Source organism: Athene cunicularia, assembly GCF_003259725.1.
Source record: "Athene cunicularia isolate RWA chromosome 1 unlocalized genomic scaffold, athCun1 chr1_part2, whole genome shotgun sequence".
Lineage (NCBI taxonomy): Eukaryota > Metazoa > Chordata > Aves > Strigiformes > Strigidae > Athene > Athene cunicularia.
The window spans coordinates 18363859-18390277 of NW_020799092.1; the positions used below are offsets into that span (position 1 = coordinate 18363859).

Below are 26419 nucleotides of genomic sequence, written 5' to 3' on the forward strand. Positions count from 1 at the left end.
AGAGGAAGAATGTTGCAACAATTCAATTGTGCAGTATCTTAAAATGAACTATAAAAATTAAATAGAACTTGTATGGGGAAATTCCAGTTACGAGAAGAAAAAATATCGACAATTTTTAGTTCAGCATTTTTGCAATTCTTACTTACATTTCTCAAGTACCCTGTGTATGCCTAGAGGTAACTTATTAATGTATTAGTTTACCACATAACAGCTGTCACAGTGAGAGAAAGACCACATCTAAATTTATCATTGAAACTCCTAATGTCTCATCAAGTAAACCTCAAAAATACATTTCTGCATAGATAAAAATGAACTATGATTTTGTGTTTTCTAGCAGCTGAGGCCTAAAAGATGGTTAGGTTTTGCCCCAATTCGTTCTTTTGCTCATAGTACACAAAATCCGAACTAATTGGTTGTGCTGGGGTGGCTGGTGGTATGAATTCTTAGTGAGAGTAAAGGGAATTTACCTTAAGGTATTTGCTGTCAGTTAATACTCTGGTCAATCCCCTGTAGGCAGAATATAATCTTCCTTCTTGAAAAATTTGGGACTTTAGTTTGGAGACAAATAGTTTATGATGGCTCTGAAGGAAATCTGATGATGATGAGTCTTTTGGCACTAAAATATTTATTCCCTGACTTCTCTACTTTTTTGTCTTTCCACTCTTCAGAAGACTGTTTAACTGTAGAATTCTACTACATGAGACAGTGACACAAATGCTGACATTTTCATACAGGTTTCCTCGTCTTTTCCTTGGTGGTTGTGCTCACCTATGCACCATTGCAAATAAGTGAGCTCATTATTTTTGTTTCATATGTGCCATTTGCTCTTTTCTTTTTCACAAAAAGAAAGTAACCATCACAAATACTTTTTTTTTTTTTTTTCTTTTTTTCCAAAGCAGCAGACCAGAAGTAAAACAAAAATGTACCTAAATCTTCATTTAGCTTCAAGGAATTTTTAGTGGAAAATATGACATTAAGAAGATTTGCCCTTAAAAGTCCAGTGCAATACTTTGTAAATACACTGTAGATATGATACAGTATTCTTGGTGTGAAATGAAAGCATACATCTAAGTTTATTGAGTTTAAAAATTGGAAATAGCAAAATTCACCTGTAAAGCTTTATCTTGAGAAAAGCTTTAATTAAAAAATGGAGTTCAGTGCAATTTCAGGTTATTTGGATTGCTCTTATGATGTGAAGTGTTCCAAGAACTTCAAATGTCTTTCTTTGCATGTGCCAATTCCATTCTCTTCTCACCTAAAGTCCTTCAAAAGCTTTGAAGTGATTACAGTCCTGTACTTAGCATAGAGCAGTTTCTGATTTGCAAAATCCTTCAAAATTGTCACAAGTGGCCCACTTTCTAAATGGAGTCCTTTGTTGTATTAATGAAAACACTCCAGAAACATGAGGAAAAGATGTGAAGTTCAAGGTGAAAAAATGGACTAAATGAAGCATGGATTAAGATGGTTTTCAGAAGTGTCAAAAAAGAAAAAAGTTACTGTACTCTTCATCAATTCCACTATCAAAAAGAAACAAGACAATACAGAGTACAAGCTGGAACAAGTCTTCAGAAAGCATTACAACAAGAAAATACAGATGAATAGAGATTCTTAATGCCTGAGAAGTTGTAAAAACTTGTCTAAAAGCCTGGTCCAAGCTTCTGTTGTCTGAGAATTTGGAACCAGTCTAGTCAAAAGAAATACAAGATTTTTCTCTATTTTTTGAATCAGCTTTTCATGGAAAAGGTTTCTCCCCTCACCCTAAACATCCTCCCATTCTTGATAAATCATCTTAGCAACTGATTACAGAAATGCTTCTGTAACATAGAAAGGGTTTGAGAGCAAATATTAATTAATAAATAATTGATACATAAAAATTAAATCTTTTGATAGGATCATATTTTTCTGGCTTGAACTTAACAAAACTGTCAAAATCTTTAAGAATAATTCCTTATATAGAGAGTGCTTTCTCTTTTGGGTGTTGAGAGCACAGGCATTCATTCTGAGCACCTATCGTTTTGTCTGTGCTCACTGGTAGGTTCAGTAGCAGTAAAACTAAACCAGCCTCACTGTTGGAATGAAGACTATTCATCTTCTTGAATCACATAAAAAAAATATCTCTGGCTAGTACCTACTTGTCACATCATACACCTGAGAGAAAGTTTTATTCTCAGAATCATTGCTCAGTTTCCAGTGAACTTTGACATTAGCTAAAGTCTTTGCATGTTTATGTTTCTGACAGTAGCGTTCCTTGGGTACCTCTGTTTACACACAGTTGTGCCTCTTGGTACTACTGAGTAACTGAAAACTCAGCTCACACCCAAATTGTGTAAATATTTATGAGCTGCATGTTTTTCATTGGCTTGACCAACACAGCCTGATCAAATAGATATCAAGTGGTTGTACGTTAGACAGGAAAAAGCAGCATAAAAAGGTAATGGCATCACAGTATTCTTCTTTTGAAGAGCACTCACCTTGTATAAAAGAGCCCTGCTTCAGAGAACTTGAACCCACATACTCCCAGGAGTATGTCCTTCCTGGGAGCATGAGTAATTCTCTGGGGTGATTGTTTGCACATATGTAGCGAAAAGAGGGAAGACGATTCTATGATGAAGGAATTCACTTTTCTATATAACATGTAGTTTCTTTATATGATATTTTTCTTATATATGTGTGTGTATAAAATCTGTAGATCTTCTCACACTCATACTCCATCTGTCTGTCCCAGTGAACTTCTAATTATCCCCTATAAAGGTGAATTGCTTCAGCAGAAGAGACTTACAACACCTTGGGCCTAGAGTGCTCTTACGCTGTATCTACATTAGTAAAGTAAACAGTGCCTAGGAACATTCTCAGGCATTGGAACGCAGTTGCTCTCCTGGGGTGAAGTCCTTTCAAAGAAATCAGAAAATTAAGCCAAATTCTCTCACATCTTAGGACACTGAATGCCATTAGATAAGTTTTACTCTATAACGGTGGTAATTTGGCAGATAAAACAAATGTAATTTCTAAAATGTCATTTATGGAATCATTTATGTCATTTCATGAGCAAAGTATTGCTCTGTCACATCTCTGCATATTGCATACAGAAAAGGAAGAAACGGCTCAAATAGTATGCTCTAAAACTACAATTTCTTTCTGAAGAGAAGATTCAGTACTACAAATGGAGCTTAAGTGTGCAGCAGACAACATTCCAATGTATATGTTTAAATGTCTTATGGGTGTAGCAGCAGTTCACACAAGTTACATTTCTCTTGGGGTTTCATGTGTACATCTCATTTATGTTTCACGGATCTCAATTAATGTTTAATTTCTTTTTCCTCCTGCTTTAGTGACACTGGAACTAAACCTCCAGAGAGTGGTATCTTTGGTTTTATGATTAATATTTCAGCACTTTTAGGTATGTATAAGGTACTTGGTTTGAACACAGCAAAGAAATGAAAACTAGCAAAAGCTGTCTGCCTGCACTGCAGTCCATACAGTCCATACGATAGTCTGCAAAAACAGTACTCCACAGTCAAATGATAGTGTCAGAGAGATGGTAGTAATATCTAGAGGGTCAGGTCCTTAAGGTCAGGAATTGCAGGCTTTAGGCACTCTGTCCCTTACGAGCACCTCACCAGTGCAAATGTAGTCAGTGCAGCTGGAAATAAAAAGTGGAAGAAAGATGACATAATTACTTTGCAAAAACTGTATCTTTAATGTAGGGAGACATTAGGTTCCAGGATGCTGCAGCAAGGGGAAGAACAATGTTGAAGCAACACCTGGTTTCCTCTGCAAGGTGCCTACTCCTCTACTAAATGTCTACTGCCTTGAGTCAGGAATTTTGTCATTTTCTATTCACTTTTAGGGGGTTGAGGATCAAGAGCTGTGTACCTCTGTATACATGTAGTCCATGATGGCCTTCATGCAAAGTAAAAATCATGTATTTTACCTTTTCTGAGAGCCTCATTCAGTCACACTCTCTTGGTGTGTTTCATGTAACCTCATAGTGCCTGGACAGAGTTACCTGATTTATTTTTCCAACTGTGATTGGAAATTCTATCTGTGATTCTGGTAGACTGAAACTATGTTCTGTGTTACTGAACTATGGAAATCAGTCTACAGCTTATTATATCCTGATGAACCATGATCTTCTAATTCAGTAGAGGTGTTTGTCAGGAATGAACTGCATATTGGGGTCACATAGGCTGGAATAAAATCTGTATGTAGTGGTTTGGGGATGCTGTTGTACTAAAGAGCAGCCAGGATTGCCCCAAAAGCTTGAAAATGTTTTATGGATACACAGCTAGTTAAATTTTTTCTGTTTACAGTCTACAAAAAATGTATTAACTCTTCAGGACATCCATTATAAGGAGATGTAGCTCTGGTACAAGACTGTGTATCAGAGAAGAATAAATTCTCCCACTTCCACCCTATAGGTGAGGGTTCACCTCCCTATAACATCTATTTCTAATGTAGAATGCCAGTGCCTCTGTGACTAAAACACCCAGAAGAATGGGATTTAAATTAGTCTTTTTCTTGAAATTATGTGCAGTTATTTCTAGAGCATTAATGTGCGATGTTGAGACTAAAATAATGTTAAGACAGTTCTATCTGAATGTAATTCATCTGACATTCACTAACTTCTTCATCCCGGTAGAGTTAAAGGCAGTAATATTCATTGTGTTATGCTTATAATTTTATTCTGTATACTAATGTGTTACAGGACAAGGTGTTAAAGTTTAAGCAATACATGATCATTCAACAAAATATGTGCTTTTTGTTTTTCAGGTGTAATTACAATGTACATCAGATATTTATTAATAGAAAAGCAAAATGAGTCATCACACTTTGTTAGGTCTTCGTGCAACATGTTTTCATTATGTATTGGATTGATGGGCTGTATTGGAATGGGCATAGTTGCAACTTTTCAGGTATGACTATAAATTTTATATCATCGGTGAAACTGAATTTGTTTTACCAGTTCAAAAATCAAATAGGTAAGAGTGGTTAACATCATCCCAGTGTGGATACTTGGCAAATGGAATAAGAATGTCTTTCTTCCTACCTTTTTTTCAGTAGCTTTTACAGTACAGATAGATTTACTTTCTTCCTATGTACTAGATTTTTTGCTTGTATAGTTAGATCAGTAAGGGGTTTTGTCTGCGCTTGCCTTACATGTCTATACTAGAAAGCAACTTAATATAGATGCTTTTGCAGTAAAACTTTTACTATGAAAATCTTGCTGCAAAAAACCTTTGCTATTTGCAGTTTAGTCTGCTTACAGTCAGGTAGGGCAGAATAAGTCAGACTAACAAAAACACCTGTATTTTTACCTGAAGGCACACACACTAGTAGCATTTTCTACACAACAAACAAGACGTATCTGGCAGGTTAGGACATTGAGCACAATATTAGCCCATTGTTTTGAGTCTGTAGGAGCTGGCATAAAAACATGTTAAGTCTTTTGAGAGACATGTAGAATTACCACTTAACTTTTCCAGAACAGATAAGACATCTCATTTTTAATCAAAGAAGTCCAGCCCTCAGTGTCTGAAAGAAAATTCAATAAAGGGGAAAAATATTGAAACAGACTATTCTTTTCATCTTTTCTAGTTGGGAAGCGTGTAATAGGGTAGATTCCTACATAAAGAAGTATTAGAAGAATTGCACTGAAAACTTCAGCTGAGAATCAAGTCAAGTTTAATTGGCAGGTAGTTTGAGATATTGCCTTTAAATCTGTAAAAACAGGTGAATTATTTCTTTTAAGGAATGTTCTACCTTGGGGAACATTTTGGTAAATACTGTTGTGCTCAGTGTAGTGGCCTAACAACATACAGAGAAATTGAAAATAAAGATTGTCAGGGCTTTAGCGGGTAATGCAATTTTGCATGTGATTGACATGGTATTTTTAGACAAAAGCCTCTGCCTTAGACTGGTATCTCCAGACAGTGTGTGTGCACTGCAAACACTACAGGCACTGCAGTCTATTCTAAGCATGCTATTCTACTTTTAAATATCTGTACTCGTATTGATTAGATATAATGAGGCACCAAAAAAAAGTTAGATGATTTGGAACAGTGTTACTTGACTGAAATAGAAAAACCTCAGCTTCAGTACGGAAAAGACAACTCAGGAATGCAAAATAACTTGGGAGAGTTCGATCCTAAAGCTTCCAAAGGGGCCCCATGGCAGTTATAACATTGGTTCTTATCTAATCTCTATTGTCTCTCATTGCCAGTTCATAAACTCCTTCCTTACCTAATTTCTCTTTCCTCTGCTTTGACCTTGCTTTCCACGTTGGGTTCAGAACAAAGAAGGATCTAAACTAGCTAACAATCTGATCTAGCAGATTTTGGAGCATATTTAATTGCCCAGGAATATGGAAATGATGGCTTGCAAGTCTTTGGTCTTTTAAATGTATAGCGTACAACTAGTGAACAGTACACATCCCCATTTAGCAGTAGAAAAACAGACATGAAGAGGGTATGAGACTTGCTCAAGGTCAGGTGATTGTTTCAGGTCAAGAGACCAAAGCAAAGCTAGATTTAGAAGTTACTTGTTTAGCATTCAGTCTAGTCCATCTAATCAGTGGGTAATGCAGAAAATTCACATTCATATGCTCTACCTGTTCAGCCTGGAGAAAGAGAAGGCTCTGGCGACAACTTATAGCGGCCTTCCAGTATTTAAAGGGGCTACAGGAAAGCTGGGGAGGGACTCTTGATCAGGGAGTATAGGGATAGGATGAGGGGTGACAGTTTTAAACTGAAAGAGGGTAGATTTAGATTAGATATTAGGAAGAAATTCTCTATTGTGAGGGTGGTTAGACACTGGCACAAGTTGCCCAGAGAAGCTGTGGCTGCCCCCTCCCTGGAAGGGTTCAAGGCCAGGTTGGATGGCGCTTTGAGCAACCTGGGCTAGTGGGCAGGGGGCATGGAACCATGGCAGGGGGGTTGGAACTGCATGATCTTTAAAGGTCCCTTCTAGCCCAAACCATTCTATGATTCCACCTGTTTGTTTCCTAACACTACTTTTCCCCAGCAGGTAAGCTAACACCATACCTGACTACTCTAGTAGAGCTGATTGACACTACTGGGCATCAGTTCATTTTTCCCTGAAGCAAAAATAGGTATTTTGTTAAAAAGGCTTCTGTGTGAAATTGTATGGGAAATATTTAAGGTTTGCTTTTATTTACTCAAATCCAGTGGCACTCGTGGTGAGTCTTTTATGTAGCATAATTAGTTGTAAAGATTTTTTTTCACCCTTTTTGCTTCAAGATAAGATTTGGTAGGAAGCATAGGGTTTTAATGGTCTTGGTCTCTGAACAGTTAGCAAAAATGAGGAATGAGGTGGGAGAAAACTCAAGGAGTGTGTCCTCTAAAAGCAAAAGAGTTTCTGAGAAAACAATTAGTGGTTCTGAATAAAGTGTTTGTTCTCTGTTTTGAGTAACACAAAACTTGAAATACAGAAATTGAAAGACAGCAGAGGGTTAGTTTTAAGAAGATAATTGAATATGGAAGGAAAAAATCCCATAGCCCTTAATGAATAACACAAAGTGAAAACCCAGGTCATAGCAGGTCTGGTTTTGCCTGTTAGATGTTACACATGGTGAAAGAGAGATCTTCCTGTCTTTGACTAGAAAGCTTAGGAGGCTTACTATAGCAGATGTAGCAACGTTTCCCAGGTTCTGTAGGGGCTGAGTGTGACGGGTTTTTTAGGGAGGCTGTGGCAGTTTGATCGGAGCAATCATGAGAGCCCTGTTAGCAATATGGTGTATGGGGCTGAATGCAAAAACCAAGCTATGCTTGCTTAGTGCTTTCCATACCAAATCCTGTTATATGGAAGGCAAATAGTGGGACAGAGAAGAAAATGTAAATACAGATGAAATGCCACTTGTTGATCACCTGTGTGAGGAACATGCTTTAAAATCTGACAGAACTTTGTATGTCATAGAGAGACCTGATCTCCTTCTACGACAGGGTGACCTGCTTATCGGATGAGGGAAAGGCTGTAGATGTAGTTTACCTTGACTTTATCAAGGCTTTTGACACCGTTTCCCACAGCATTCTCCTGGAGAAACTGGGTGCTCGAGGTTTGGACAATCGCACACTTCGCTGGGTAAAAAACTGGCTGGACGACCAGGCCCAGAGAGTTGGGGTAAATGGAGTTAAATCCAGCTGGAGGCTGGTCACAAGTGGTGTCCCCCAGGGCTCGGTTTTGGGGCCACTCCTGTTCAACATCTTTATTGATGATCTAGACGAGGGAATCGAGGGCACCCTCAGTCAGTTTGCAGATGACACCAAATTGGGTGGGAGTGTTGGTCTGCTCGAGGGTAGGGAGGCTCTGCAGAGAGACCTGGACAGGCTAGAGCCATGGGCTGAGCCCAACTTGGGGAGTTTCACTAAGGCCAAATGCCGGGGGCTGCCCTTGGGCCACAACAACCCCCAGCAGCGCTACAGGCTTGGGGAGGAGTGGCTGGAGAGCTGCCAGTCAGAGAGGGACCTGGGGATGTGATTGACAGCCGGCTGAACAGGAGCCAGCAGTGTGCTCAGGGGGCCAAGAAGGCCAATGGCATCCTGGCTTGTGTCAGCAATAGCGTGGCCAGCAGGGACAGGGAAGGGATCTGACCCCTGTACTTGGCACTGGTGAGGCCGCACCTCGATTCCTGTGTTCAGTTTTGGGCCCCTCACTACAAAAAGGACATTGAATGACTCGAGCGTGTCCAGAGAAGGGCAACAGAGCTGGTGCAGGGTCTGGAGCACAAGGTCTGTTGGGGAGCGGCTGAGGGAACTGGGGGTGTTTAGTCTGGAGAAGAGGAGGCTGAGGGGAGACCTCATTGCCCTCTACAGCTCCCTGAAAGGAGGGTGCAGAGAGCTGGGGATGAGCCTCTTTAGCCTAGTAGAAAGTGACAGGACAAGAGGGAATGGCCTCAAATTGCACCAGGGAAAGTTTAGACTAGATATTAGGAGGTATTTCTTTCCAGAAGGGGTTGTTGGGCGTTGGAATGGGCTGCCCAGGGAGTTGGTGGAGTCCCCATCCCTGGAGGTGTTCAAGAGTAGGGTCGATTTGGAGCTTAAGGATATGCTGTAGGTGGGAACTGTGCTAGGGGAGAGGTTGGACTAGCTGATCTCCAGGGTCCTTTCCAACCTAGATGATTCTGTGATTCTAAACTTAGTCTACGCTTTTATGTGAACATGGGGAAGGACTTTGACCTGGTGGCTTTGGACATGGTTAGTTTACCTCTCTGAGCTACTCTTTCTCCATTTTCTCTCATCTTCCCTATGTAGACTGTTGGAAGAAGGGACTGCTTCCCACTGCTTGTACGTGCCCAGTATAATGTGGCTACCATCTTCTCGGGGCTCATTGATTCCTACCACTGTTCAAATAGTAGCAGCTAACCTTTGTGCTGATTCTCTTTCCAGGAGCTGTCTGTTCCCAGTGTCCATGACATAGGAGCTTTGGTGGCATTTGGATCGGGTGTTGTATACATTACACTTCAGTCTATAATCTCTTACAAGTCCTGTCCACAATGGAACACTTACTTTGTGTGTCACATAAGGATGGCCATATCTGTAATATCATGCATTGCTTTCATTCCAAGTATCCTTTATAGTATATCCCACGGTTTTCCCTTTATGCATTCATGATGTCCTTTTTAAGTTAAACCATCGCTGATAAAGGATGAAAATAAGGTTACAATCTTTGCTTAGAGCTCTCTAATATTTCTGCTATAATAACACATATAGCATGTCAAGACACCATTTAATAGCCTAAAGATGAGTTTCAGGGTCTTCTGAAAAGCTGTATCTCTTCTTTCAGCAGTATATTTAAATCTAATGCCCCAGAGTTCTTTATAGGAACATACAGTACTAAAGCTAGAACAACTTTCCAACCTTCTTCATTTGAAGGAAGGTATGGAAAAAGGCCTCCAAAAGGCAAGCAACTGCTTCTAAAATGAACCTAACACACGGACATATAAAATACAGTTGGCATACACAAGGTTTCCTTCAAGCCTAAGCAGATGCTTTTGATCATGTTGGTTGGTTCTTGGCTTCATTAGACACCTCCCCTAGAGACACACTCAACATATTTACTGGCTTTTCCGACAGCCTGCTGAAATTAGTCATCCTATTGATTTTATTTGTCTTTAGGTGATCTGCCATTGTTGAAAAGTGGTCGCAGTAGATGATCACATCAGCCAGCCAGCTACAGCGTGCTTTTGGTTTCAGCAGCTGTGAAAGGGCTTTCAAAGAGGGCCCCAGCCCTGAGAGAAAGTTGTACAAATGTGTGAAGGCATCTATTGTGGGCCAATGGAAACCAGCACGGTTCCCCTTCCACCAATGCAGGACTCTACTCCCACAGTTCTCAATCATGAATGTGATCTAAGTTTTGGAATGTCTCCCTTTATCCTCTGTACTTTGGAAGACCCCAAAGAAACCTTTATTTGTTTTAATTGCTGCTATCAGTGACCTTTCAGTAATGCATTTCATTTACTTGTCTTCTTAATACTTTGATTTGATATTCTGGTTGTTTGGGATCTCCTGTGTTACAGAAGGGAGAGATGCTTTTTGTAAGCAGACATTTTCATTATTACTCAGTAAACTTTTATAGTTTTTTTCACTATTAATCACTAAACTTTTATAGTTTCCTTTACACTGTATTTTTCCCAGTGATTGTGTTTGCCTCACAAATTTCCATGACAAAAATTGATTGGAGTCCAGGTGAAAAGGTAAAATCTCATTAGGTGGCCAACCTACCCTGTATCATATTGTTTGGTTACGCTGTTATGTTTATCTAAAAGTGTACAGGTTTACAAACACTTCAGAGACTTTAAATAGTACATTGCCATGATGAACAGATTTGTGAAATATCACTGCTTTGTGCAATGCTGGCTTCTAGTCATTTTTTCATTAGAAAACTCTATGTGGCTTGGGTAAGAAAACTGTTACGGATGGGTCGCTCTTCTGGCAGTTAGACTTCCATTTTATCAAAGCATTTGAAACTTGAAATTTGAAATCCATAGAACAAATTGTAAAAAAAAAAAACAAAACAAACCAAACAACAAAAAACCCACAAAAAAACCAAAAGAGAAGATATTCTGGAAGTGAATTGTTCTACTTCCTTTTATAGTCACATTTCTTGAAAATGAATTTCATACGTGAAACAGAAGTGGACCAAATGATTCTGAAGTTTTTGAGGTTTTTTACAACATTGGTTTTCTCAGCTTTTTCACCATTCTTCATTAAATATCTTTACTATTGTGACAAACACTGGGGCTCTGATCTGAAGGATACTAAAGTCAACTTTAACTGATTTCAGTGTTCTCAGGATTATAACTCTAAAAGGTAAGTTTTCTTTTTTGACAAACTTTGCCACTGGAGGTATTCAAAATACAGGTTAAATAATGCAGAGAATGTATCCTGCTTTAAGAGTTTGGTAAAAGCAAACTCGGCAAATGTACTTCAACCAAACAATGGCAAGGCAGCTGTGAGATAAAATCTTCACAAGTTAGATAACCTTAGCGATATCTACCTCTTGAGGTTTGTTTTGGATTTTTTTTTGTGGTTTGTTTTTTTTTTTTTTTTCCTTGAGAAATAGTTTTTACTGAAACAGATGGCGTATTTGTTGAAAGTGTGTCAAGAAATACTTTATATTCTGTTTGTGTCATATTACATAGGTTTTCTATGATGGTCTACTCAAAACCAAAGGTCTTGTCAGGAACTGTCATACAAGAGTAGCCCTCCACTTTAAAACGACATGAGCATTTACTGTAAGGGATAGTACTACTGAACTCAGGGGCTCTGAGTAAAAGTTTCGAATATGGGACTTTGGTATCCTTCACATAAGAAATAATTTTTTTCAGGTGCAAATTATATTCAATCTATGTTTTGATTTTATGCTAATTGTAGATTTCTTGTACTGTTTTTTATGTTGGTGCACAAGACACGATCCTTACTGGAACATACACAACCTTGATAAATATACTTACCATTCTGTAAAAACTAATCTGAATTGACTTTTATACAAGAGGGTATTTAGATCATGAGGTATAAGTCTTAGAATATTTGTTGAATCTACAGAAGGAAATGTCTATTTTTATAGCATTCCACAATTGTTTAGCTGTTTTGGCTGAAAATTTATTTTATGTCTCATTTCATCAGGATTATACTTATCATTTTATGAGTGCGATCTGTGAATGGACGGTGGCCTTTGGTTTTATCTTCTTCTTTTTAACATTCATTAGAGATTTTCAGGTTGGTACCTACATATTTTACCAGTGACTAAGAGGTGCTATGAATTGTGTAACAACAAATGCAATAAAAAATTACCATTCTTTATTTCAGCTAGATATACCAAAGCTGTACAGAAACAAATTTTATCAGTCACAGAACTGATTTCTGTCTACCTAATAAACATTTTTCTCCTGGGTTTTAAAACATAAAAATTAGTTTTATAAATAAGTTTAATAGTTTAACAGGTGTCTGGTGTTGAAAATTACTCAGTAAATTAATATCTTCTACTTATTTAACAATCTTTTTTTTAGAAAGAGACCCTCTAAAAGTGACATAATACCAAAATACATGATGCAACTAAAACTACATTTCTTTCTATCTGAGGGATTTTTATATAATAATCCAGTCCATTTCAACGATAGATATTTCCTTCCTTTTTAAAAATTACACATATTGACATACATCATGTGAAGAATATCATGTGCTTTTTGAAAAGTACTGACATGAAAACTTTCTGGTTTGTGTAGCTGCATCTGGTGTTGTATCAAGCCTGGCTTTAAGAAAGAGAAAATAATTAATTTGTTAAAAAGAAAACACTTTTATATGATTTGTGACAAGCATGCCTTGAACTTACTTTCCCAAGCTTTGACTCACCAACTCTTGTTTACACAGCATGTTCTAGCTGAAGTTTTTGTTTAGTACAGGGATACGAAGTGCTGAAAATACCAATGTGTGAGGCTTAACTTTGGTAAAAGAACTTGCAAAAAAAAAAAACTAAACCCCATTGCTCATGGCAAGTGTCTTGTGAAGATTGGAGGACAAAACCTCCTGGATATTATTCTCAGACTTCTGTATGTTTATTTTCTCCATAAAGTCGCTGGATCTGTGCAATACTGGAGTAGAGAGCTTAAGGTAGAAAGGACTGAGAACTGCTGCTTTATACCATAATTACAAAGATGAACTAATGCAGTTGTGGTCACTGTAGATGTCACACCCCATAAGTAGGTCTTTCATATATACCACTGCCTCACATAAGTCCCAGAAAGTTGAAAACTAGATCCAAGCAGTTGCGTAACTGTAGAACGAATAACCAAGATCTCACGTGTGTGAACCAATCGGTGGTGTGCTAAACTGCTGGAAACCATATCCAGACTTTCTGGAGGTGGGAAAGGAGGAAAAATAATGAGAACCCTGTATGTCCTTTGGCATTAGACCAAAGTTTGACATCAGATCATGTTAAACTTTGTAATTCATTTACTTGCTTCTTCACTTATGTGCTTGCTCCGCCTGGAAGTGATTAATACTTATATATAATCTGTACATAACTTTCATAAGCAAAGACAGTAATTTTCCGCTAAGGATTCAGAGTTAACATATATTTTGCTAATCGATAGCAAACATTTCTACACCTTTTTACTTTTGACGGATAGTATAGAATACAGCATGGCTGTAGGACTTCCCCTCTTTTTTTTTTTTTTTTTTTTTTTTTTTTTCAAGCTAGGTTCTGCAGAACAAAATGCTTTTTTTTAAAAAAGTAATTGTTCAAAATTATGCAATGCATTATTTTAAAGGCATATTTTTGCCTTCTAAAATTAAAAAATACTGAAGTACCATTCAGAAATGCATGCATCATCAAATTTACCATTTTGGGGGTGGAGGTATTTATTGCCAGTCCATCACTCTCTGATATGATGGTGTCTGTTTCATCAGAAGTTAGACTCTTCTCTTGGAAATACATATTTGCAGACAGTGCTGTAGCCCTCAGAGTAGCTAAATTAGTTGATCAGTCTGCTTTAGATCCCAGATCCCGAAGAGTTCAACACTGAAAATTTAACTATATAAAAATATGGTGAACGTAATAAGTAAGAGAAAGTGATGGAATTAAACTAAATAAAATGCAGAATTTTAAATTACAGGCTATGAAATAGCATGAAATCCAATGTTAGTGTTTGACAAGAAAGATTTCTTAGATTCTATCATCTTTTTGTCCTAACCAGTGTTCACAGAAAGCCAAACTATTAATCCTGAAAAAAATGACCACCAGACTCTAAGAAAAATAAACTGCTTTTTTTTTAAAAAAAAATAATCACAGTATGTATTTCACTGAAATGCATTTTTTGGTTTGTTTTACCTCCTTGTACTTTATATCACAGAACTGTAAAATTAATTTCTCTTAAGATGATCTTGTTTTATTTTTCTTTTAGAGAGTTTCTTTAAGGATATCAACAGAAATACATGAAGACTCCTGATAGTGGAAAAAAAAATACTTGAATATTCTAGGTTTCTTTTTACTTAGAAAATGTTGCAGAGGGACAAGGATTTATAAAGTTGTATAAAGAACTGATACCATTAACACCACAACATCTGTAACAGCATCCACTAAAACATTTTAAAAACTCACAGCAATGTTACTGCTACCTTTTTTCAATATTTTGTATTTTTTGTACTGTTTGATATATTAAAAATACTGTAATAGAAGCAATCTGTAGAAGCACTTGAAAGTCATCCAAAGACTTTTGATCTCCTCAGCTCTTGCCTTTTGCACATATCCATACTTTTTCATTTGTTATAGTCTCATTAATAACATTAGTTTTAAACTTGAGAAAGTACATTTTGCAAATGGTTAGGAAACACTAAGGCCGAATTCCTACTCTGATAAGTTGCAAGGACTGTGGAGGAAGGTGTGAGCAGAAAGAGGCATCTTTGTTTCAAGACTAGAAATTTGCAGTTAGTGGATGGCAACGCTATGCTACATGTTTCTGATACTGGACACTGTATAAACATACAAATCCTAGGAGAAGTTTAGACTATATTTCTTGAAAAATGTTTTCTAATCATCACGGCAATGCATGTTGTAAAAGTCTACCCTCTTTTCCCCTTTATGCACTGCTAGCCATAGGAATCTTGAAGTGGGAATAGAAAGTAAATTTACATTTTTGCACGATCTGCTAAAGGGGAATCTTACTGCTATTTGGTTAATACAAAGCAGAAGATTTCCAGCCTGTGTTTTAGCCTGCAGTGATGGAATGAAGAGGGCTTCCAAAATGTCATTGGGAGTGAATGGAAAACAAGAAGAGGCACCAGTAGTTTTCAGGTGTTCAGTTATATCTGTATGAGAAATTATATATATATATATATATATATATATATATAACTGAAGGAAAAAAAATTCTGGAGAGCTTCTGTAGTGAAGATACGGCATATTTGCTGCTATAAACTTATTTCTGTAATGAAAAACTTAGAACTAACTGAGAAGTCAGATGTTACAAGTGTCTGGAGGCAAAAGGGTCTTGCGTGTACAGATTCACTACCTCCATTTAGTGTATTAACCACTTGGCTATCAGTCAGGTTATCTGAATATTACATTTGCTGTGGTCTATCACAGTTTATCCAGAAATATTGATGATTTTCATTTGCTAATTTTCAATGAGATAAAGCAAGTGTATGTTTTGGAGAGTCATGTTTTAAGACTAGTAATCTGTTGATATTTTCTTTAATGTGTACTTTAAACTATTAAATTCAGCTGTTTCACAACTTAAAGAGTCCATGTTTTCTTTATAAGTTCTTCCAAATCAAAACAGTAAAAATATTTTTCAGTGTCAGATTTGCTTTTCACAGTATTCAGATTCTCTTTCACAGGTTTATAGTTACAAACATGTTAAAAATCAAATCTAGTACTGACTAAATGCAAGACTTATGTCTTGCTGATTGGGTACACATGCCTTCATGTGGAGATGAGAAATACTCAGAAGAAAATGTATACTAACCACTAAAAGTGTCATCCTGTTAGTTTGAAGGCCATGTTAAGAAAAGACCGTTTTCTTAAATCATTGAGTATTGTTTGTTTATTGCTTTTTACTCCTAGCTTTTTAAACGAAAGAATAAGGAGCTTGAAGTTATTTCAAATTATATCAGATTTCAGCTCATCAATTCACTAAACCCTTTACATGGATAAAACAAATTATGTTAACTTGAAGTTTAGCCTTAACAAATAGTGTGTTTTTCCAGTGAATCCAAGTACGCTTAAACAGGAAAAGAATCATTTGTATTGTTCTGATTTAGGCAGGAAATCACCACAATAAATTTCACAAGTTTCAAGTGGAGAGAACACAAAGAAAACATTAAATCATCATCCCAATACAAAGCACCTGAGTTCACACTTACTTAATCTCTTAGTACTCTGTCCTCAGAAGAATCATAATCCAACTTGCCAACCTTTACAGTGCGTACAGTCTCCTAAAGAGAAAAAAAATTAATTTTTTTTTTTCAGATGAAGTGGCAGAATCAAGATAATCTTGTTTATTGAAATCAATATGTTCATTCAAGTACTAAAAAATTACTGAATGAAGTCCTTCACATTTTTCTGAGCTTTATCATGGTATGTTTTTGCTGAGTTACACTCATGACCAGAAGAATGTGTCACTAACAGTTAGCCTTTGATTTAATTTTTTAGGCCAAAAACGTCGACATGCATCAACATGCAGACGGAGACAATGGATTATTACATTTTCATTTGTGCAGTGAATAACTATTGTAAACACTGATTATTCTCTGTCTCCAGGCAGCTTTTTCATCAAGATCCTAATTTTTTTTTTTTTCCAGCTAAAATATGAGTTGACAAGTTGCAAGCAATTGAAAAAAAAATTATTCTAGCAAGGTGTACCATTTTAGAAATTTGACTCTTGTTAAATAATGCTATTAATTTTTTTACCATCAAGTGATCTCTACAGGTTAGTACAGATGTCACAGTACACTTCTGTTGCTTTGCAACAGGCCCTTTTTTTCTGTATTTTCACATTTCTTATCAACAAGAAATAGATATTTTTTCTTGGGACCTATGCTAGAAATATTTTCACCTTCTACTCCTGTTTGAGTGATGTTTATTTGTCAGCCCATCGTGCGTGATTGAGAAACTTTTGCATGAACTACAGTAAATCACATGACAGTTACTGTTATTTTTAGTGATTATGCTAAATCATTTCTCTACCCCTTCTAAAAGGTGCAGAGTCTCATCTTTCTAGATTGTGCAGCTTGATCTGCTTATGAAATAGAACCATTGTGGTGTCCATCACAGTTCCGAATCACCTAAGAATGAGGCTCAATCGACTCAAAATACCTAAACCCCATTTTGTCTTAGGACACTGTTACTCTCTCTAATCTTTCCCATGTGTGCTCAGCGATCACCATATATCACACCTTTGTTTTTTCTCAAAAGGTATTCTAAATTATTATTTCTGATTTGCTCTGTTTGCATACTGTCTTATCTGTGACAGCAGAGTACGCTTGACAGTGGTATAATGATCTTGATGGCGAGAGGTTTATTTTCTGGCAGTGGTACTAGTTGCAAAAATTTCAACTGGAGGGATTATGGTAACATATGTCAGTAAATTTTGAACATTTCAGTATGAAGTTTGTAAAGACATTCAAGAGCTTGGTATTTTAACCTGCTCTGTAAACACAGAGTCTTAGTCTCAATACTGACACCACATTTTCACAAGCCTTCAGGTTTTGGAGGGTCTGCTTGAAGACTTCAGAGTGTTTGGGGTTGTTGAGCTTGTCCTAGTGGTTTACAATGTCCACTACAAATATTCTCTCTGGAAGAAGCTGGAAGAGCTCTTCTCCAAGAAATGGTGAAAGGCAGTATGGTGCTTGGATTTTAAGAAGGGGTAAAAGTTCATTTCCTTGGAAGATGAGCTGATGTCCCTTTATTTGGGAGAAATTTGATATAATGTAAGGAAGTTGCATTATATCAAGGAATTTGATTAAGGAAGATTTCTGTAGCTTTGACTTAAACTATCACAGCTGGGTCTGTCTTTCACTGCATTTATGTGGTGCTCATGGTCCATACATGCATACACGAACAGTATTGGCATGATGAAGCTTGACAGTGGTTAGAGTCCTGCATGTTGCTGTAATACACATAAATTATAATAATTGCTGTATTTTATAAAAAACAGAAGTGATTTTATGAGCTTTGGCTATGTTTTCCAATCGGTACTATAATGCAGAAAGAGTATTTCTCACATTTTGAATAGAGAATAGGCAACTTCCACGTTTGGTATCTGTATTTTTCAGTGTACACAATAGATGGCACTAGTAGACTACATGATCAGGGTTTATTTTCCATGTTCAGGCTGGAAAGTACAATAGTGTTGTAGGTAGCTTTAGCTGTTTTTAATAGTCATCTGGAGACCCAGTTAAATGTTTTGTTTTATTATGCCTTTGTGGAAAACAAGTCAGATCTAAGTTTCCTTGCCATCCCTTCTTGCCTTAATCTAAGTAAACATGTTTTGCTACTGCAACATGTAGTTTCTTAGCAACTTCAATATTCAAATTAATTTGTCTAAATCAAAGGAACCACTTGCTGTAGTTAGCGCTGGCGCAAGCTGCAATTCAGCTGTCATTATTAAGACACTTCCCTTGGGAAGTTTTTCCTACCCTATTACAAAGAAGATACATTCTACTCAGTAGCTTCAATAGACTTCTGTCAGTTTGCAGTGGAGCATCAGAAGACAATATAGACCTTATTTTCATGAAACAATAAAAAAAGAACAAGATTTTAATATTTCAAAATTGTAGCCATTCTGCACCAAGAAACAGTGATGTGTCAGGTTGTAAAAAATAAATAAATAAATAAATAAATAAATTCAAAGGCAGCTGTTGTATCTATTTAAAATCTGCTTTTGTTTACATATAATAAGTCTGTTTTCACTTATTTCCTTGCCTAACTAAATACTTGGATAGCATTTTTGCATGTATTTTGCGAAGTGTAGCAATAATGCAGGCCTCTGAATATCTATTATTTTACCTGGAATTATACAAGCTTAGTGTTCTTAGTCTTAAATAAACCACACCAAGCATAGATATTCCTCTAAAAACTCTCATCAAATGTTGCATGGATTTTTAAAAAATAAATATAGAAAGTGCTTTAACAAAGTATGAATTCTTTGTTACTGATAGACATCTTTAACGCGGTAGAACCTTCTTACTCCACCACAGGGCTCCTCTCCCAACACACATATTCAGTGTAATGCACTGTATGTGGAAGGTATATTGGCAAAAGTAGAAAACATGTAAAAAATCAATAGATTAAAGTTAATTTTAAAGGTCTTATGGAAGACTAGGGAAATTCTAACCAGGAAATAAGGAAATAACACTGGTAATGAGATACAATGAGTGCCATAGCTTTTATCTTTGTGCATAAAGTCTTGGTTTTATCTTTGTTCATTTTAGCTAGAATCTGGAACTATTTATTTTACGTTTGTCCATGGTGACTGGATGATGCAATTCTTGAGGAATACTATAATTCAGAGGAATTTTTTGTTCAAATCAACCAGCTTCCCCCCTAAACATCTAATGCATAGATAGTTCAAAAACTTTGACTATGATGCAGTCAAATTATCTGAAACCAGGGCTTATGCAGCCAGCCATTGTTATATCCCAGATTTTCTAGGCTGGCTCTGTTTTTTCTAGTAATCTATGCTAGATTTAATTCATATAGGTGATCTGGGAAAGTCAAACCCTATTATTTTGGAGCTAGCGTAAATATTGTTTTATACAATTGCCTCTTGCACAGAGTAGTTTTCCATAGTAAAATAATCTGTGGTGATTTTACCTTAAAAAAAGTTATAAATAGAATTTTGTACAGATTTGAACTTTCACTAGGATTACACCTAAAATCTTGTTTTACTGCTTAGAACTGAGTTTGACCATAGCTCTTGATTTTAAGGCAAAAAATGTAATGTTCAAAAACTGCTGATAAAATATGACTCTGTTCTTACAGACAGCTATTTAATCTTTGAAGATCCAAATTCAACAGGAGATAAGAAACTTCACTTGAAGGAAAAGTGATCTTCTTACCTTTATTGAACTAAAATCAGATGACAAGCCTTTTACTGGCTTTAATTGTTAGTTTTTCTTGCTCTGCTCAGCAAGTGCATATGTTGTTCATAGGGACTGGGGTTGTTTCCTGGATAGCTTCTGGAGTTTGTAGAATAACCTCAGGGATTAATCTGGAAAATAAGTTATTTCTCTGTAAGCAGTTTGAAGGAGATGTCTGTTCTGCTCTTGCTCCTTAAGCCCAACTTGTTTTCTTATCGAAGAAATGGAGTGTTCAAAGCTAAATGTTTAGCTTTAAGTCTTAGTATCAGAACCAATACCATAGATTGCAAAAGGCTATAGCTTTGATTAAGCCTCTAATAACATTTAATTTGAAATTCAGTGCAAAAGTAATCGTGTATAAAGATCATGGCATGGTGGCAAGATCTGAGAAGTCCCCAGGTAGCTGTAACAGTCAGAAGCAAGTGAGGAATGAGGACCCAGGCTTCAGCAAGCACTCCTTTTCTCAGGAGTGTGGAAGCTTTCCACTGGCAGGACTTCCTCTCGGTTTTGGGGGCACACAGACAGTGCCATTTCTTATTTCTCCCTTTGTCCTCCGTCCTTCTGTGTTACCTAATACTCAATTCATACACATGCTGTTGGCAAACAGCTCTCCTAGTATGTTAGTATTAGGATGTGGTTTCTATGATTCTGTTCCAGAAATCATCTTTCTTCATGACAGTCAACAAATTAGCCTTATTTTCCTCCATTTTGTGGTCTCAATCTGATGTCTGGGGAATTTAAATGTATGCAGGTAGTAAGTCATGGGTGCTCTCTGACGTGACTGCCAACTAAAATCAACTCTCAACTGAGATCCTGCCTACAGCTGGCGTAGCTGGTTAGCTTAAAAGTGTTTAAACCAAATATTTGGGGTAATTATAGTATTATAGCAGATTTTAAAGGGTGATTGCCAGTGCTGTCAAAGGGTGAAGCTGACATTTTTTCAGTACCCCTCCTTGCCAAACAGCTTTAAAATTTGAATATTATTATTGTATTAGCATAGCTTTTTATTCTTGAACTGAATTTAAAACATGCTTACTGTTTAGGGTAGGCAATACAAAATCCCTATTGCTACTTTCCTGGAATTTCAACCGAAAGGAATGGTACAACATTATATAATCAGATTTTTTAAAAATCAACTTGCAGTTTTACATGGCATCTTGTGTCTGCTCATGGCAGCCAGAAATGAGTGTTGCCATTGAAAACAGAGAGTCATGGCAGTATATTCACTCCAAAAATACCTTCTGGTTGCAAAAATATTTAACAATGTTAGGACTAAAAAGGAGTGAGAGGAAACTAAAGAAAGACAGGGTTGGAAACTGTTCATTACACTGTCAGATAAAAATTCAATATGGAAAAATGCACAAACAGACAAATAGAAAACAATTTCTCGAGTAAAAATGCAGTCTTAGAGACCACTGAGCTTTCTTGAGTAGGGGTTGAAGGATGAAGGGGGGTTGACTCTCAAACCTCTCAGTTAAATTTGCTGAGCAGGAAGCGCTGTGCATCAAGCATTCAGCTCAGGACTGGGGACAGATAAGTCTCTCCCATATTTCTAGAAAGAAGAGAAACACTGCCTCTGTGCATACCTCTGGGTTTTGGATAAACAGAAATCTCGGAAACCAAAATCCTAGCAATATCATGCATGGGTTATTGAAAGCATCCCGTAAATCATGGTAGCAGTTAAATGGCATAGCAAAACGGGAATTAGTGGTCTCTCAAGTTTCTTCAAGGGGAGCTGGAGATGGGTCATCAGCTGGAATACTAAATTATGTAACCTTATGACGGAATTAGCAGTTCCCTGCAATTTTGTCAGTTACTCTGAAGACGTGCAGACTCAGAAACAGGTCTAAAATTTAGAAGCTGATAGAACAGGTAAGAAAGAGGAAAGTGCCCACATAAGTAAAGAGGGAAGGAAAAGGTAGGACTACAGGGACTTGCCTAATAGCCTGTAGAAATGAACATGCCACTTGTCCCTGGCCTCAGTGGAAGTAAAGAAAACCAGAAAGAACTCTTCATTAACCTGTAATGAATATACAATCAATTACATTAAATGACAGAACATTACATAGAGGGAGCAGAAAGCACTTTTTCTCCAGTTTCCAGATACTAAGGATTGATACCTTGGTAGGTTTCTTTGGAGCAAAGTTATATCGTAACTGCAGTCACAGGACCTGGAGAAGAGTGGATCAGTCAGAGCTAGGAGGACTTCTCCAGTCTGTGGATTTTCAGTGTAGAATTTGGGATAACAGGAGACTGTGCTTGCTTGTAAAGGTCCCCACGTAGCTTCTGGCAGGAAGACACCAGCTTGTTTGGCACTCCCATAGGGAACACAGGAGAGTTCTTTGCCAGCAAAATGACAAAACTAGGAGAGGAACAGAGCCTCTGAAATGAAACACTGAAGAATGAGCTACACAGGAAAGATGTTTGTGGTGATCTGCTCCTGTCTCCAGCGCCATGTGGGAGACTCTGAAAAGGGTGTCACTGTGGGTGCAAGAAGGGTTAGCTTGATTGTGACAGGTTCTCCACTCCCAACAGCTGAAAATACATGGCTGAAATACATCTTGTGGAGTCAGCGCACAGAACCTTTCACATCACAAGATGGGAAAACAGGAACCTAAGTCAGGAGCCCCACGCTCATCACTGTAAAAAAAAAAAAAAAAGAACAAAACAAACCCCACAACAAAACAGGAAAGAAATTGGAAATAAAACAGATACAGAACTACAAACCTCTGGCGAGCCTAATAGACTGGTACTGGTCTGGGAAGGAGGAAAGGGAAGGGAACTATGGTGATGCAAAGGAAGAGCCACAAGGTAAATGATCACCCATCAAATAATATGTAACGAAGTCTTAAAACATCTGTTGTCAATCAGAAGGAGGATGGAGACTCCAGCAGAAAAGGGCGGAGATGGCTTTTCTTACCTGTGTTTATACTGGGCTGCATTAGGATCAATCAAATGTGCTGTCGTGCTTCATCCAACCAAACCTATGGAATTAATTCTCCTAAATACTCTGCACAGGGGGTTCTATTAGTCTACTGCTAAACCTCTCTTTACCATAAAAGATTGCTAATCTGAACTCACTCCTTAACATAGCTTTGTTGCTGCCCCGATAATTTCTTTTTGGGCTATTGTGAATTGTCAGTATCCCTTTCTTTAAACAAGGGAACACATTATTCTGAAAGTGCCAAACAACATCTTTATAATTATCATGAAGTCTCCTATAGAGAGTTTCCTGTTAACTTTCATAGTGTTTTGAAGAAAATTCTTTTGAAGGCTTTTGTAGGCTCTTGTCCAACATATCTGGGGAGTCTGTTTTCAACATCTAGTTTTACTCTTTAACGTTTATTTATGGCCACTTTAGTGACTTTAACTTCCTTGGATTTTAAATTTTTTTTTTTAAACCAACTTAATCATCTCAGATTTGCAGAAATTTGAACAGAGACCAGCTGATTCACTAGTAATTAAAGTAAAATCATAAAACCTGTTCTTAACTTCATTTACAGCTTGTGTTCTTCTTTCCACTGCTGTGCATGAACAGGCACACAGAGCTAGCTTTGTTTCGGCCATGTACAGCTACACCAGAACTGTACAGGGTGCAAACGGGAAGCTATAGAGGCTGAAGTTTACAGCAGATATTGTAAACAGGACATAAATTCCAGTGCAAGTTCCTTTCAGCAAACCTAGCCATTTTTGTCACCTTTTTCCCCAAGTAATTTTTTACTTTGTTTTCAAACCTGCTTCTTTGTAAAGGATACCAATTGGTGTCCTCTTTCCCCCACCCGCTTAGCTACCACCCCTTATCAGAACTGCAATTTAAGATCCTAGAACAAACTGGAATAACTTAGGCTTATGTTATTTCCTGGCTGCTTATAAAGGTCAGAGTGGCTGGCTACTACTTGTATCTACATTTTACAGTGATGGGAGCAAACGCTTTTGTAATGAATCCTCTTAAATTTGAAATACAAATCCAATCACATTCTGAAATGTCCATTCCCTTGAGATCATTTCATGTTTGCTGCTGCTTTTGATTCTCCACATTGTTCATGGTGATTCTGCAGGTGCATTGTAAACTAGCTTCCCTCTGCCATTCAGCTCCATGCATAACACACTCCTTTGTATACAGCTCATTATTTCCCAACATCTACTTGTAAATAGGGACAGTACTGTTTCAAATAAAGCAGAAATGACTAAGTCCATCATACTACTTCCCAGGTAGCCTTAAGACTGTGTGTTTCTGCAGATCATATTGCAGCTGACATCTGGCATGCCACACAGAAAGAGAGGATTCTTTGCCTAATGGTTGAAATGTTCTCAATCAGTAAATACTTAAACAAAGCTGAAAATTGGCAGAATATGAGGGGTCTCCTGTTAAGTAGGACATCTGCCTGTAGGATATTCCAAAAGAAGGCCCCAGGAAGGAAAATTATGAAGTGAGAAATTGTTTGTGTTAAGGCTAAAGTGTTCAAAAAACAAGTATTGTTATTAGATCTGAATTAGCTCCTCTGATGTTCCATCAAACCTTATTAGCCTTCTTTTAGCAAAAAGCGGGGGCTGTTGCTTAACTTTTTGGAACGAGCCATGAATTCCATTGTTTTTCAGAGGCTGTGGTTTGATTCCCAGAACCAAAATGAATCTGATTCTTGAGCTGGCATATACCTTTGAAGCATTCCTAGATCAGGGCTCTGAAAAGAAAGGCTTTGGTTTCAAAACCTCTTCCATATTAATGGGTTCCTTATGGGTGATAAAGGTGCAATTATGACAAATGAGGAATCAGACTGAGCAGTGGGCTATGCAGCAGTCACCCTTTTCAGATTCATTGGAGAGAAGGGGGAGAGACTGGGGGTACTTAAATTTGCCCTCAGGAGGAAAATGAGATCTCCTAACCATGCTACATGGTAACTGCTGTGTTAGGAAGGCTGTTCACGAGAGGACTCATTCAACACCATCAAAATCCTGGGGAATCTTTCCATGCCACTTGGAGTTAAATCACATTCTGTTCCTGTCACACTTACCTGCTCAATGTTAACTACCTTGAAAATGCCTTCAAAAGCCATTAGCAGAAAAAAACCCCCTCTGCTTACTATTTTTGGTTGACAGTGACTTATGAGTCAGGTAAATAGGAGTGGTTACCACTTTTATCTACCGACTATTGAAATACTCAGTGCACACATTACTGGTGGGGCTGGTCTGTGTAATCGCTGCTTCCTGTTTGTCATCACCTGTCCAGCAGTTGAATACATTTACTAGATTTTGTCCTCCTCAGTTCTACAAATACATACTTGCTTATAGTTGAGCCTAGGAATGTTTGTATGACTGGCCATGCACTGCTGTGAAACAACAAATGAAAATGAGCTTCTCCTGAAAAGAATTATCTGTACGACATAACATTAAGGGTATCGCAGAGATCAGGTTGGATGGCACCATGTGCCCTGGGTTATCCATTTTGACATGCTGTGTTAATTAGCAGATTACAACTGGCACTACATTTATCATCATTTTCAATCTCTTATCCAGAAATGGTGCTTCATGTAAAGCAAGACTGATAAAAATGTATTAATTTGCAAGAGAACTCAGAGCCAAAGCTAACACAGGTTTTGTGTTCATTTACACTTTGCCAAAAACTACAGGCTTCACAGAAGAGCTTGCTGATACCTTTATGGCAACAGTGTTGAAATGCCCAGCAGACTTGGCAGGCTAAGTTTTTAACATTCATAAGGCTGCAGATGTAGAAGTCTTGGACAGCTGTCTTCACCAGTCCGATCTGCATATGGGACCTCATCTTTGACCTGGCTGTTGGGATCGTGTCAAAAAACATATCTTACCTCATTAGGTAGCAATCAGAACTATCTAAATGTGATCTGGATCATGCATCCAGATTAAACAATAAGGACTGCTGGATGAAAAGTTTCAAACGTATCCTTTGCATAACATCCTTTAAATTACAGATACTCCTTCATCTCATGTCATCTAATCAGTAGATGTTTGTCTTGGTTTTCATGAAGCGGTTGTTTTCTCCCTTTTTTTCTGGTATCAGTCCTGGATTCAAAATTATTCTATGATAGATGGGGACATAAAACTAGAGAACAGATAGCCAAAAATCAAGTGTTCATCAGATATGATGGCAAAAACGAACTCCCGAGACTTATGCTGTGATTATATTAGATTAGGAGAATTCTTTTATGTGCCTGGACCAAAGCTGCTAGATCCTGTCTTCTGGAGCTATTCAGGACAGCAAGGCTTCAATATTCATGTGGAAGAAACCCCTGAAGGCTGCTAAGCACATGGGCTTCAATGCACTTGCCTTTTTTCAGGAGGGCATCCCAAAG

General features: G+C 37.5%; 1 protein-coding gene across 1 annotated transcript; it reads left to right on the forward strand.

The window, feature by feature from the left end:
* Positions 1-3321: 3321 nt before the first annotated feature.
* DRAM1 (DNA damage regulated autophagy modulator 1) lies at positions 3322-15730 on the forward strand (the record flags this gene model as incomplete). Its single annotated transcript, XM_026840987.1, has 6 exons — positions 3322-3397; positions 4771-4913; positions 9402-9579; positions 10650-10708; positions 12141-12233; positions 14417-15730. Coding segments are annotated over 6 exons (594 nt in total), but the record flags the coding sequence as incomplete, so codon positions are not given.
* Between the last annotated feature and the right edge of the window lie 10689 nt (positions 15731-26419).